This window comes from Pleuronectes platessa, chromosome 17 (genome assembly GCF_947347685.1).
Source record: "Pleuronectes platessa chromosome 17, fPlePla1.1, whole genome shotgun sequence".
Classification (NCBI taxonomy): domain Eukaryota; kingdom Metazoa; phylum Chordata; class Actinopteri; order Pleuronectiformes; family Pleuronectidae; genus Pleuronectes; species Pleuronectes platessa.
The window spans coordinates 23,109,631-23,124,353 of record NC_070642.1 but is presented as its reverse complement, the minus strand read 5'-3'; the positions used below and the strand labels follow the sequence as shown (position 1 = coordinate 23,124,353).

General features: G+C 44.5%; 1 protein-coding gene across 1 annotated transcript; it reads right to left on the bottom strand.

The window, feature by feature from the left end:
- Positions 1-840: 840 nt before the first annotated feature.
- LOC128459703 (NLR family CARD domain-containing protein 3) lies at positions 841-14,590 on the bottom strand. The gene is made up of 13 exons (XM_053444517.1): positions 14,432-14,590; positions 13,716-13,774; positions 13,068-13,179; positions 12,481-12,561; positions 12,199-12,312; positions 10,641-10,715; positions 8,846-8,924; positions 8,530-8,764; positions 6,466-8,269; positions 6,206-6,379; positions 5,847-6,020; positions 3,570-3,616; positions 841-3,259 (listed from the first exon to the last, which is right to left on the bottom strand). Exons 2-13 carry the CDS (start codon positions 13,726-13,728, stop codon positions 2,730-2,732), a joined length of 3,438 nt encoding a protein of 1,145 aa, XP_053300492.1. The 5' UTR covers positions 13,729-13,774; positions 14,432-14,590; the 3' UTR covers positions 841-2,729.
- Between the last annotated feature and the right edge of the window lie 133 nt (positions 14,591-14,723).

Here is a 14,723-nt window from a genome sequence, read left to right as displayed (position 1 = left end):
TGAGCACCTTCAGCAGGTTGGCAGCAGGAGCGAACCACTCGTCTGTGGCAAAGATCACCTGGAGGAAAACCACCAAGTCACTTTACCAGAAGACATCAACTGAATTAATGCAAAACACAAGTTCTCTACATCTTTTTATTAAATCCAAATTAAAACTAAAACAATCAATATTAATAGTTCAACATTTTAGGACGAACAGTTTACAATTTGTATTGGAAATAGAAATATGAACAGGAAAATGTAACTTTTGGAATTTTGTAAAACTTTTTTGAGACACACAATTAAATCTTCAGTGTTAGTTTTGTCCAAACCTCAGAACGTTGTGTATCTTGACTGAATCAGCTGTTATTTATATATATGTGTGTGTTTCAATGATATCTGAATGTGTTTCTGCTCTGTAGAGAAGGCGACTCACCCTCCCACCGACCGTCTCACAGGCCAGATCATTAAACTGCAGGAAGTCCGGCTGCACCGCCGCCGCCACCACCGCTCTCCTCTCTGCCATGATGGACTTCACTGGAAATATGAAGAGAAGCTTTGGTTCCTACTGAAACATCAGGTTCCATCTGAGGGACAAAGTTCATTGACTGCTCAGTCACAGGAGCCTCTTTATCTACGGGTGGAGGGGGGGGGGGGGGTACTGAATACACAGGGACTGTACTGAACAAGCTATGAATATAGATAACAAATATATCATATATATATATCAAAAGAAAAAGATATCAACATTTAAACGTGTATTAGATCTTTAAATACAGTCAGTGATATACTCAAATGTTTCATTGCTTCAGAACAACAGTTCACCTTCTATGTGTTTATTCATTCAGTTCCTTATGAACAAACAATGAATCTCAATTTATTTATATTAAATAATAACAGTTGTTCTTTAGAGAATCATTTATGGAGAAATTACATGTTTACAATGTTTAATTTGCTTAACATCAGTTTTAGAGAGAGAGAATAAAAACAGCTGTTCAAAGTGAAAACAATTCAGAAAGTGAAAGTAACCATTTCATAAAAACTGGAAATTATATAAAGTAATTTACTGAACTTCATAAACTGTCTTCACTATATAATAATAATATTGTCGGGTCTTAGTATTTGTGAGCTATAGTTGGGCCTACATGTGTCTGACCACGTTTCTGTGTTCTGAAGACCAAGGGGAGTCTCCAGAACTCAGTCTCCCAGAAAGCATCACACCGAGGAACTACAACCCCTGGACACGACTTTCAACCCCCACTGGTCACCTGGGCCCACGACCCATGAGGCCACCAGTTCCCTCTCTCTTCTCCTGTAGGAGAGGTGTAGCTCACCAGCTCACCCAGTCAGGGAATCTGGCTGGGTGAAACAAAACCAGGAGCCACAAATGTTGTTGCGTGTTCGTTTATCCTAAATATGAGAAGAGCAGGTCTCGTTTGTTTCAATCAAGTATTTATTAAGAAGCAATGAAAGGTATGAAAAGCTACAGCAAAACAACGCCCCTCTGTCTGCCCTCCAGAACCTGGGGCAGCTGCTGGAACTCTGTGTGATGTTGAATGAATCTCAGGGAGTTATGCTTTAATAAATAAGATTAACACCAAGCAGCAACGGTTATTAGAAGTCATTGTGTGAAGCCATATATCTGCTCCTGCCCCCCCCCCCCCCCTTCCTTCATGTGTTTACAGTACAGTTCCATTAACATCTTCACAGACACAGACACACACACAAGCTCAAATTTAGAATCCCAACACAAACCAGCAGGACCAGTTCACTGGACTTCAAACAGCACATCAAAAAGGACCCTAACACAACTGGGCTGAATAATTACAATTACTAAGCAAAGACTGTTCAACTCTATTCATGTGATGTTCATAAGTTTGATTTGTGTTGCTGGGATATTTTGGTAATAAGTTATTTGAAAGTTAATGTTAGTTATGTAATGCTCTTCACAGTCTAACTAACTTCTCTAACCTGGCACCAACGCACACACACACATCTCCCCACACTTAGCACATACATGTCACATCAACCACATGAGCCCAACACTCCAGGGCATCAGCCCATGAGCACTGTTTTACCGATCAGCGTCAAACATTGTTATTTACCATTTCAAGATCCGATCACCACAGCCGGTACAATCAACGACTCAGTCAGACAGGAAGTAGATAAAAGATCACAAAGTCGACGTCACTCCCCTAAGAAGCTTCATATTAATCCACAGATCAAAAACATTCCAACAAGACGGAGTTGGTACATTGTCAAAGGTCCAGACGATCCAATCCAGTAACATAATCAGTCCAAAACCCTATTACATCAACGAATAGCCACTGTCAGCTGTTGCGCAATCTCAGCCAATGGTGGATAGCCATATCCTATTGGTTCAAGTGAGCTGTCAATCTAAACTTGACCCAATCGGAGCTGGCATGGGCTGTCCACAGCCTGCAATAGCCAACGAGGCACCTCGTTGTTGGAAAGAGCCGGCCCCTTTTCTGACGTGTAAAGGCTGAGCCAATTGCAGCCGATTGTTCTGATGATGGCGTATCGTTTAGCCAATGAAATTTCCCAAATAATGATATGCTGTTTGACGGGGGGGGGAAAAGGAGACCCCCGGTTGGTACAGTCCACATGTCCGTGTCCTTGGCCAAGATGCGACCCAACCCCCCCACAGTGGTGTGTGTGTGTGATGGTGACTCGTGGTGTAAAGGGCTCTGAGTGGTTGTTCAGTTCTTTAGGCAACAGTGTGAGTTCCTTTACCCCGAGCACAGAGACACAGAGCCAAACCACACCCTGAACCCAGGGTAGAAGAGATTCGTGAATCTGATGTTAAAGGTGTGAAGGTGTATCGGTGCGTCCGAGGAGACGCGGTAGAAGGACAAGATGCCGGCAAGACAGTCCACATACACCCCCACCCTGTGAGAGACGGAGGCCGCGGGGACAGGGACGAGTGTCTCTGTGTTGTCGTGCCACACAGAGTAACAATGATCCGAGCAGCTCAGACACCAGGACTGATCGTTCCCTCCCAGCCTGCAGGCCTTTCTGTAACCTTTCCTTCTGATTCCTCTGAGAGTCACCGCGATGTCCACCTGTCCACTCCACGCCACCTCCCAGTAGCAGCGACCGCTCAGACCATTCCTGCACAGCAGCTGACAGAAGAAGTCGAACCTCTCCGGGTCCTCAGGGTACGGCTGCTGCTCGTTCACCAGCTCCACCGCCATGCAGCCGTCAGACAGCCGCAGGTTCCTGTGAGCGGTGACCGGGTCGAGAGTGAGGTCGCAGGAAACTGGAGGAGGAAGAGCAAAGAAGCAGGTCATCATCAAACTGCTGTTTCAATGTTTGTTGATCGATTAGCACTGAGTGGTGTTATTGAGGATTTCCAGTGACACATACTGACAAGAATAAACTTGGATAATAATAATAAATAATAATAACTTGGACTCAGGAGCACGGCTTCACTGTCAGATCTGACCACCTCTCAAACCATCCGACCCATCAACCGATGTCCTGTTCCTCTCAGCAGCTGGTGGTGGCCTCATAACGTCAAAGCTACTTATCAAACAGGAAATGACAGAATCAAACTGATGTACGCTTACATTTCCTCAGACTTGGAGTCAGCATCTGCTCTCCACCATCGTCCACCCTGCAGGAGAAAACTGAGTCAGACCAACTTCTTCTTAACAACGTTCACTTTTTAATGACTTCCATCCAACAAGAGTTCTTACTCTACTCCTTCATCTACATCTCTGGTTGTGACTCAAAATGAATTTGACTTTTTCAATTAATTAATTATTAATTAATCTGGTTAATGTGAAAATGTTGGTGTTCATGTAAACATAGTTAGTGATGAGGAAGTATTGTCCAAACAACAGATGAGGTGCTTCAGGACCTTCAGAGTTTTCTGTGCTGGAGAGTAACTCCCTCTATACCAGGAGAGTAACTCCCTCTATACCAGGAGAGTAACTCCCTCTGTACCAGGAGAGTAACTCCCTCTGTACCAGGAGAGTTACTCCCTCTGTACCAGGAGAGTAACTCCCTCTGTACCAGGAGAGTTACTCCCTCTGTACCAGGAGAGTAACTCCCTCTATACCAGGAGAGTAACTCCCTCTGTACCAGGAGAGTTACTCCCTCTGTACCAGGAGAGTAACTCCCTTTACCAGGAGAGTAACTCCCTCTGTACCAGGAGAGTTACTCCCTCTGTACCAGGAGAGTAACTCCCTCTATACCAGGAGAGTAACTCCCTTTACCAGGAGAGTAACTCCCTCTATACCAGGAGAGTAACTCCCTCTGTACCAGGAGAGTAACTCCCTTTGTACCAGGAGAGTAACTCCCTCTATAGCAGGAGAGTAACTCCCTCTATAGCAGGAGAGTAACTCCCTTTGTACCAGGAGAGTAACTCCCTCTGTACCAGGAGAGTAACTCCCTTTACCAGGAGAGTAACTCCCTTTACCAGGAGAGTAACTCCCTCTGTACCAGGAGAGTAACTCCCTCTGTACCAGGAGAGTAACTCCCTCTATACCAGGAGAGTAACTCCCTCTATACCAGGAGAGTAACTCCCTTTACCAGGAGAGTAACTCCCTCTATACCAGGAGAGTAACTCCCTCTGTACCAGGAGAGTAACTCCCTTTGTACCAGGAGAGTAACTCCCTCTATAGCAGGAGAGTAACTCCCTCTGTACCAGGAGAGTAACTCCCTCTATAGCAGGAGAGTACTGTCTTTACCAGGAGGGTAACTCCCTCTGTACCAGGAGAGTAATTCCCTCTGTACCAGGAGAGTTACTCCCTCTGTACCAGGAGAGTAACTCCCTCTATACCAGGAGACTAACTCCCTTTACCAGGAGAGTAACTCCCTCTATACCAGGAGAGTAACTCCCTCTGTACCAGGAGAGTAACTCCCTCTGTACCAGGAGAGTAACTCCCTCTGTACCAGGAGAGTAACTCCCTCTGTACCAGGAGAGTAACTCCCTCTATACCAGGAGAGTAACTCCCTCTGTACCAGGAGAGTAACTCCCTTTGTACCAGGAGAGTAACTCCCTCTATAGCAGGAGAGTAACTCCCTCTATAGCAGGAGAGTAACTCCCTTTGTACCAGGAGAGTAACTCCCTCTGTACCAGGAGAGTAACTCCCTCTATAGCAGGAGAGTAACTCCCTTTGTACCAGGAGAGTAACTCCCTCTGTACCAGGAGAGTAACTCCCTCTGTACCAGGAGAGTAACTCCCTCTATACCAGGAGAGTAACTCCCTTTACCAGGAGAGTAACTCCCTCTATACCAGGAGAGTAACTCCCTCTGTACCAGGAGAGTAACTCCCTCTATAGCAGGAGAGTAACTCCCTCTGTACCAGGAGAGTAATTCCCTCTATACCAGGAGAGTAACTCCCTCTAAACCAGGAGAGTAACTCTCTTTACAAGGAGGGTAACTCCCTCTGTACCAGGAGAGTAACTCCCTTTACCAGGAGAGTAACTCCCTCTATACCAGGAGAGTAACTCCCTCTGTACCAGGAGAGTAACTCCCTTTGTACCAGGAGAGTAACTCCCTCTATACCAGGAGAGTAACTCCCTCTAAACCAGGAGAGTAACTCTCTTTACAATGAGGGTAACTCCCTCTGTACCAGGAGAGTAACTCCCTTTGTACCAGGAGAGTAACTCCCTCTGTACCAGGAGAGTAACTCCCTCTAAACCAGGAGAGTAACTATCTTTACCAGGAGAGTAACTCCCTCTTTACCAGGAGAGTAACTCCCTCTATACCAGGAGAGTAACTCCCTCTATACCAGGAGAGTAACAGCCAGAACATTGGATACAGTTTTGTGTTTCAGACAATTTCAGGTAATTTGTGTGACAAAGACAGAGTGTTGAGCTCAAGGTGTGTGTGCATACTTCAGACAGTCCAGTCTCCAGTACTGGTCGTCCAGTGCAGCGGACAGCAGCTTCACTCCTGGACCCTGCAGGTTGTTGTTGCTCAGGTCCAGCTCTCTCAGGTGGAGGTGGTTGGCACTCAGAGCAGAAGCTACAGACACACAGCTTTCGTCTGTGATCAGACAACCTGACAGACTGAGCACAGACAAAAAACGTTTCCTCACAATGATATCAGAAACTCAGCAGACACTTCATTAGGAGGAAATGCAAATACATTGAATCCTTCATCAATCGAGCTTCCCACACTGAGCACGAAGGGGAAATGGCCACTGTGTGAACCTTCTTACATGAAACTGTAAAGTAAATGATAATTTCCTGACCTGAGAGTTTCCAGTTTGCAGTGTGGACTCTTCAGACCTCTAGCCAGCAGCTTCACTCCTGAATCCTGCAGGTCATTGTTACTCAGGTCCAGTTCTGTCAGTCTGCAGGACGTCGAGCTGAGGACTGAGGACAGAGCTCTACAGCTTCTCTCTGAGAGGTTACAGCCGCTCAGCCTGTGGAAGAATATGTGATGAAGAACATGTTTTAGTTGTGAGTTAAATATCACATTGTTGTAACATCATTGTATGCGTCCACCTACAGAGCTTTGTTGGAGGCTGTGACCACCGGCAGCAGCCTCAGAAGAGCCTCCTCTGAACCAGAGTATCTCTTCAGGTCAAACACCTCCAGATCTTTTCCTGATGACAGTAAGATGAAGTTCAGAGCTGACCACTGAGCAGGAGACAGTTTCTCTGTGGAGAGACATCCTGATTTCAGGGACTGTTGGATCTCCTCCTCTAGAGAACGGTCACTCAGTTCATTCAGACAGTGGAACAGGTTGATGCTTCCCTCCACAGACAGATCCTCACTGATCTTCTCCTTGATGTACTCGACTGTTTTCTGTTTTATCTGTCCGTTACTTCCTGTCTGTGTCAACAGGCCGTGTAGATGTTTCTGATTGGTCTTCACTGAAAGACCCAGGAGGAAACGGAGGAACAAGTCCAGGTGTCCATTTGGACTCTGTAGAGCCTTGTCCACTGCACTCCGATAGAGATATTTTAGTTTAGCTCTGTCTTTAAAGACTCTGGGTAACCCTGGTGCTGCTCGTGGTTTTGACATCAGATTGACTCCAGAGTTGATGAAGGTCAGATGGACGTGAAGAGCAGCCAGAAACTCCTGGACGCTCAGGTGGACGAAGCAGAACACCTTGTTCTGGTACAGGCTTCGCTCCTCCTTAAAGATCTGTGTGAACACTCCTGAGTAAACGGAGGCGGCTCTGATATCGAGGTCACTCTCTGTCAGGTCGGACTCGTAGAAGATCAGGTTTCCTTTCTGCAGCTGCTCAAAAGCCAGTTTTCCCAGAGACTCAATCATCTTTCTATTTTCTGAATTCCAATGTAGATCTTGCCTAGACCTTCCATGGTACCTGAGCTTCTTCAGTTTGGACTGAACCACCAGGAAGTGGATGTACATCTCCGTCAGGGTCTTGGGCAGCTCCCCCCCCTCTCTGGTGTTCAACACGTCCTCCAGAACTGAAGCAGTGATCCAGCAGAAGACCGGGATGTGGCACATGATGTGGAGGCTTCGTGACGTCTGGATGTGAGAGATGATCGTGTTGGCCTGGTCTTCATCACTGAACCTCTTCCTGAAGTACTCCTCCTTCTGAGGGTCAGTGAACCCTCTGACCTCTGTGACCCTGTCCACACACTCAGCAGGGATCTGATTGGCTGCCGCAGGTCGTGTGGTTATCCAGAGGCGAGCAGAGGGCAGCAGCTTCCCCCTGATGAGGTTGGTCAGCAGCACGTCCAGTGAGGTGGACGCGGTGATGTCGGTCAGGATCTCTGTGTTGTGGAAGTCCAGAGGAAGTCGACACTCGTCCAGACCGTCCAGGATGAAGACGACCTGGAACTCTTCAAACCTGCAGATTCCTGCTTCTTTGGTGTCAGTGAAGAAGTGATGGACGAGTTCCACCAAGCTGTACTTCTTCTCCTTCAGCACATTCAGCTCTCTGAAGGTGAAGGTAAATGTGAACTGTATGTCGGGGTTGGCTCTGTCTTCAGCCCAGTCCAGAGTGAACTTCTGGGTGAGGACGGTTTTCCCAATGCCGGCCACTCCCTTTGTCAGAACTGTCCTGATTGGTCCGTCTCTTCCACATGGGGTTTTAAAGATGTCCTCTGGTCTGATGGTTGTTTCTGGTCTGTCTGGTTTCCAGGATGCAGTTTCAATCTGTCTGACCTCATGTTCATGGTGGAGCTCTCCAGCCCCCCCCTCTGTGATGCAGAGCTCTGTGTAGATCGGATCCAGGAGGGTTGGGTCTCCTGCTCCCCCGACCCCCTCAGACACACGCTGGAAATCCTTCTTTATCTTAGACTTCAGTTTATGCTGACACACTCCAGCTCTTGATCCTGAGGAAAGAACAAATTAAACCAATGAGAGAAGAGTCAAGCAAGATGATTAAGAATTAACAGTTATGTTTGTCTATCAGGGGAAAAACTAATTCAGTAATTTCAACACCAAAAGCAGGTTATTGGCTCATATCAAGTAAAGATACTATACTTGATATGATATAATATAATATAATATTACTGGTTGTGTGCAGACTCAAACTAATCCTCAGCCAGGATTAGTTTGGTCAAAGGTGAAACGACTCTGGAAAGTGTCTTACTGGTTTTTAGCGAGTTAGCCAGTTCGTTCAGCTCCATTCTTCTGAGGAAGTGCACTGTGATCCTCAGAAAGGCCTTCCTGCACCTCCTCCTCTGCTCGTCATCGCGGTCGTACATCATCCCCTCGTCCACCCAGTGGCTCTCTAAGTACGTGTACTGGGAGCTGTCGGGACTCAGAGCCCTCTGGAACCTCTTCAGCTGGGTCTTCACATACTGGATCATGTTTTCCTCCAACCGCTGCAGAAGAATCACATACAAACATCACAGGCAGTGCAACAAGCACAATGTTTATTTTATGGCTCTTGTATATTTACACACCATGAATGTGGAGTCAAGGTCGTTTGGATTCTTCTGCAGCGATGGACCACTGAGAAGCTCGGGGACGTTCTGATAGACTCTGTGAAGGAAACGTGAACACAGAACTTATTCTCTCAGTCACGTCTGCATTAAGTGTCAGTGATGAAGAGTAAACTCTGAGTGGACTCGGCTCCATCAAGGACTCTGCTGACATAGTCACTGTTTTTTGGGAATATTTAATTTTTTACAAATATTTTCACAATGCAAGAGAACATGCAGAGCCTACAGAGCACACTACATTAAACATCACAGAAAATTACAGAACAAAATAAATAAATACACACATAAAGGGTGCGCATTGTTCTGCGGCTGCGGCTTTTCACGCAGTTGTGTTGATGGACTCGTTTTAATTCATGGTTCTCCGAGGGTTGCGCGTGTTGCAAAGCAATTCACCACCAGACCACTAGGTGGAGTAACGTTTCTTGTCGAAGACGACCTTAGAGACGCCTTCTTTGTGTGTGGCGACATCGACTGTTTATTTACATCACCACAGCTGCTCCTCTTAGTCTTTTTCTGGAGGACAAATCCTCTTCCACAGCTTCGCACACTCGTCGACCTTCAAAGCGACGTGAGCCGAGATCTCCTTCGAGGAGTCGCAGGCCATCTGCGGCTCCTTGTATTCCGTCATAACGGGTTATACAAGTGGTCATACTTTCGGATCTCTTCTGCCAAACGCTCTTCTATTTGGTCAATATTCGTTCTTCTAAATCTTCCGTGGTTTCTGCCGGTATTATGCGGCATGAAACTGGAAATGTGACTCCGGAAAGGATGTAGTTAGCAGACCAATCACAGCCTTGCGGGCTGCGTGAGGCTTGCGTAGCTTTGTCGTAAAGTTAAAAAAATTGTGCGACGCACGCAAGAAAACGCAGAACCATGAGCCGGCCTTAAGTCTTCACAGGAAAGCTAATACAGAGGTGCTGGGCTCAAAGGGTCCTGGAAGTTTGCTCATCAAGTCTCCACTTGTTTTGTGGACATGGAAAGAGCTTCTGACTGTTTCCCTTGGAGTGTTTGATGGGCCACTCAGAGCTGTCCCTGGTCTTCAGAGCTGTCCCTGGTCTTCAGAGCTGTCCCTGGTCTTAAGAGCTGTCCCTGATCTTCAGAGCTGTCCCTGGTCTTCAGAGCTGTCCCTGGTCTTCAGAGCTGTCCCTGATCTTCAGAGCTGTCCCTGGTCTTCAGAGCTGTCCCTGGTCTTCAGAGCTGTCCCTGGTCTTCAGAGCTGTCCCTGGTCTTCAGAGCTGTCCCTGGTCATCCCTCCTGGTTGTGGTCTTCACGGACAGGAGTGGGCCAGACAAGAAGAATGTCCGAGTTGGGTAATCTCAAAGACATTTTTCTGCTCAACTATCTGAGGCTCTTTAGAACCAATGCTCCGACATCTGATGGGAGTCAAAAGGAGCTGATCAAGTTAGGTAAGAATTCTCAGAAGGAGGTTTCCTAAGCACCTCCCTTTTTCTGTCCGCATTCAACTGAGCAAAGAACCTGAAGTGGAGCCAGACACCGGTGGAAGAACTCGATATGTTCAACCTGGATTGGAAAGGCCTTGGTTAACCTGCTGCCACTGTGAGCATCAGAAAGAGGAAGGATAATAAACAGAACTTCTGTTTCTACACCTCGTCCACAGAGAGACCATGACAAGTCGTTACACTGTGGGAGTTAGACCTTGAATTTATATCATCTTTTAAATGATATTAAATTTCAATATTGAGAACATCTGAGTGTTTGGGGGGGCGATGTGTTTGTTTGAGTTCGGTCATCTCACCTTTCATCATCTGAGTATTGGTCACTGTTGTGGAGCCTCGCTTGATACTCTGGTGTGTCATATATTTTGTAAAGACTAAAAGAAACATAAAAACAATATAACCAGCAATTTAAATCAAAAAGCTAAAAGGCCAAATTTGAATATTAATATAAAATGTGTCAGAGAATGAATTGTCTGACTTTTCACTGCAGAGTTTTTGACTTGTCATAGCAGGAGCGATGAACATATAAACTTCTCTGGCTGCATTCCATTTCAAAGGTCCTGGTGTTGACCTGGAAGTTTGCTCATCAAGTCTCCACTTGTTTTGTGGACATGGAAAGAGCTTCTGACTGTTTCCCTTGGAGTGTTTGATGGGCCACTCAGAGCTGTCCCTGGTCTTCAGAGCTGTCCCTGGTCTTCAGAGCTGTCCCTGGTCTTCAGAGCTGTCCCTGATCTTCAGAGCTGTCCCTGATCTTCAGAGCTGTCCCTGGTCTTCAGAGCTGTCCCTGGTCTTCAGAGCTGTCCCTGGTCTTCAGAGCTGTCCCTGGTCTTCAGAGCTGTCCCTAGACTTCAGAGCTGTCCCTGGTCTTCAGAGCTGTCCCTGGTCTTCAGAGCTGTCCCTGGTCTTCAGAGCTGTCCCTGGTCTTCAGAGCTGTCCCTGGTCTTCAGAGCTGTCCCTGGTCTTCAGAGCTGTCCCTGGTCATCCCTCCTGGTTGTGGTCTTCACGGACAGGAGTGGGCCAGACAAGAAGAATGTCCGAGTTGGGTAATCTCAAAGACATTTTTCTGCTCAACTATCTGAGGCTCTTTAGAACCAATGCTCCGACATCTGATGGGAGTCAAAAGGAGCTGATCAAGTTAGGTAAGAATTCTCAGAAGGAGGTTTCCTAAGCACCTCCCTTTTTCTGTCCGCATTCAACTGAGCAAAGAACCTGAAGTGGAGCCAGACACCGGTGGAAGAACTCGATATGTTCAACCTGGATTGGAAAGGCCTTGGTTAACCTGCTGCCACTGTGAGCATCAGAAAGAGGAAGGATAATAAACAGAACTTCTGTTTCTACACCTCGTCCACAGAGAGACCATGACAAGTCGCTACACTGTGGGAGTTAGACCTTGAATTTATATCATCTTTTAAATGATATTAAATTTCAATATTGAGAACATCTGAGTGTTTGGGGGGGCGATGTGTTTGTTTGAGTTCGGTCATCTCACCTTTCATCATCTGAGTATTGGTCACTGTTGTGGAGCCTCGCTTGATACTCTGGTGTGTCATATATTTTGTAAAGACTAAAAGAAACATAAAAACAATATAACCAGCAATTTAAATCAAAAAGCTAAAAGGCCAAATTTGAATATTAATATAAAATGTGTCTGAGAATGAATTGTCTGACTTTTCACTGCAGAGTTTTTGACTTGTCATAGCAGGAGCGATGAACATATAAACTTCTCTGGCTGCATTCCATTTCAAAGGTCCTGGTGTTGAACCTTCGGACTCTGCAGGTCTCAGGTCAGTTTGTGGTTCTGCTCTTTGCTGTGACGGGTCCAAATCTCTGGCTTGAAAACGTCTGTTCGATTTTTACCTTTCACCATCGGACCATTCTTCTTCTTCTTCTTCTTCTTCTTCTTCTTCGTGGAGCGTCGGTTGATATGAGTCGCTGGTCACTGACGCTACAGACTCATAAAAGTCATAAACACTAAGAAACACAAAACAAAGTTACAGAAGAAATCCGAAGTTTGATTTGAACATTGAGAAGTTATTTGTAAAATAATTAAATATATTGGTAAATATATTGGTAAATATATTCAGAAATAAATGAGCAATTAGATTTTAAAATAAATTGAATCATTAAGAAGTATCGAACCATTCTTCTTCTTCTTTGTGGAGCGTCGGTTGATACCCGTCGCTCGTCACTGACGCCACAGACTCATAATCATAATAATCACTAAGAAACACAAAACAAAGTGTAACTGATTATTTTACTGAAACTACGTTTAATTTGAACATTGATATGAAGTTAGAGTTTCAGAAGACAATGACCATGTGAATATATTTGTTGTGTAAACACAAAGACTCTGAGCAGACAAACATCTGGAGTCGGATTGAAGTGAATCAACTGAGTTTAGGTTTGTTCTCTGAACTCTGATAAACATGTGAAGTGAAGTGATGATTGATGCTGTCCGGTTGGGTTGAGAGATCCTGCATCGTATATAATAACCCAAAATAAATACAAAATGTAAAAGACTATATGAGTTTGAATATAAAGAATTAAATGAGCAGCTCAAGGTGAAAGTGGAAATAAATAGATACAAAGTTTAATATTTTAGTCTTTGTTATGGCAGCTCTGTGACTCCGTCCTTCACAACGTGTTTCTTACTCTTTGGTTCGTCCGGTTGGAAAAGGTTTGTTATAGATCATATATATATATATATATATATATATTTATATTACTTTTCGTCATCATGTGAGCGTCGTCCACTGCTCTCGAGACTCGATTCGTACACGGGTCTGTGGGATTGAAGGAAGTACCAGTCCTCACTGTGATTGGCTGCAGAGCTTCTCCCTTAAAACAAACACATAGTTCATCTGTACATATTTAAACTTCTGTTAATGGAAAAAATACTTTAAATCCAAAACACTTCAGAAATATATTTATACCCTGATGTTATATTAACCTACCTAAAGTTCTATAACCAGAATATCTCAAAAACGTTTTATACTTATAATATTTATTCTTTTTAAGTTTATAAGTTTTAAATTAGGTTTAAATGACAGATAAATTTGATTCAACTTATCTCATCATTTTTGTTCCTACAGTAACAGTTTTATTCATAATATTTGGTATATGTTTGAATGTTTGAATCCTCACTCATACAGCCACCAGGTGGCGCCAGCCGGCCTTTGTCTAGAGAGTCACTTCTTTTTAGGTCATGTGACCTGAGGGCTTCAATAGTGAAGGATTTGTGTTTATATAAATATTGGATTCACTCTCTTGATCAAGGACATGTGGAGACTGGGATCGAACCACTTCCTGGTTAGTGGAGAACCCACTCTTCCTCCTGAGCCACAGTGAAAAGTGAAAGAGAAGAAAAGACTCACCATCTGAATTCATGTTTACATGTGAAGAAGATTCTCCTTCATCTGTAACTTCTCAAAGTCTGAAAACATCAACATTCAGAATCATGAGTCGTGACACTTCACGTTACTGCTCTTCAAACAGAAAGGACAGAAACACAACCTGCTTTACAGCTCTACAGGTTCACAAAATATTTTTTTACGGCTACAATAATATTTTTTACATATAGATTAAATATTTCAAAATAAATATTCAAGCACAAAATACCCGTGACCCTGAAGTTCTGGTTCGGTGAAGTTCTCATGATTTCAGGGTTGAAATCAAACAAGCTGCTTCTTGACCTTTGAACCCTGTTGCTTCACATAAGGAAACAACAGAATTAAATATGAGCGACACAGTTTATTCTCCATCGTTAGTTTGATATGAAATGAAGACGTTTGTGTCGTCGAGCTGTTGCAGCTCAGATTATAATAAATATCATTGGATATCAATATAAATATCATGTAGGATGTTGGAGAGCCGTGATTCTGAACTTTTATCAGAAGGTTGATCAGTAACCGAGCGTTTGAAACTCAGCCTGATGTTCACGACCTGTCATGAATGATTTATGATAATAACCCTGAAAACTACAGATTTCATGGTTCAATTCTTTTTCAACCCAAAGTTAATAATTCAAGTGTAAACTGAAGTAAACAACAAAGAGACACAACACTTTAACACCAACATGAGTCGGACTCACAGCAGCAGGAGAAGCAGGGTTCAGGTCTGAAGAAGAAGAAGATGAAGGTGGAGTCTTCACCTGGAGCTTCTCATGTCCGACCTGAGAACCCTCCAGAGGAACCTTCGCACTCTAGACCTTTATCAGCTGCTCCCTCAGGAAGCTGTCAGTCACTCTGACGACAACACTCAAACTAACTTTATTTAAACAACCACGTAAAACAGAACGTTCGATGACAGCAACACAAACAACAATAAACAAGATTATTATTTGTTTGCATTTGATCTAATCAGTTGGGGAATATTTTATTTTT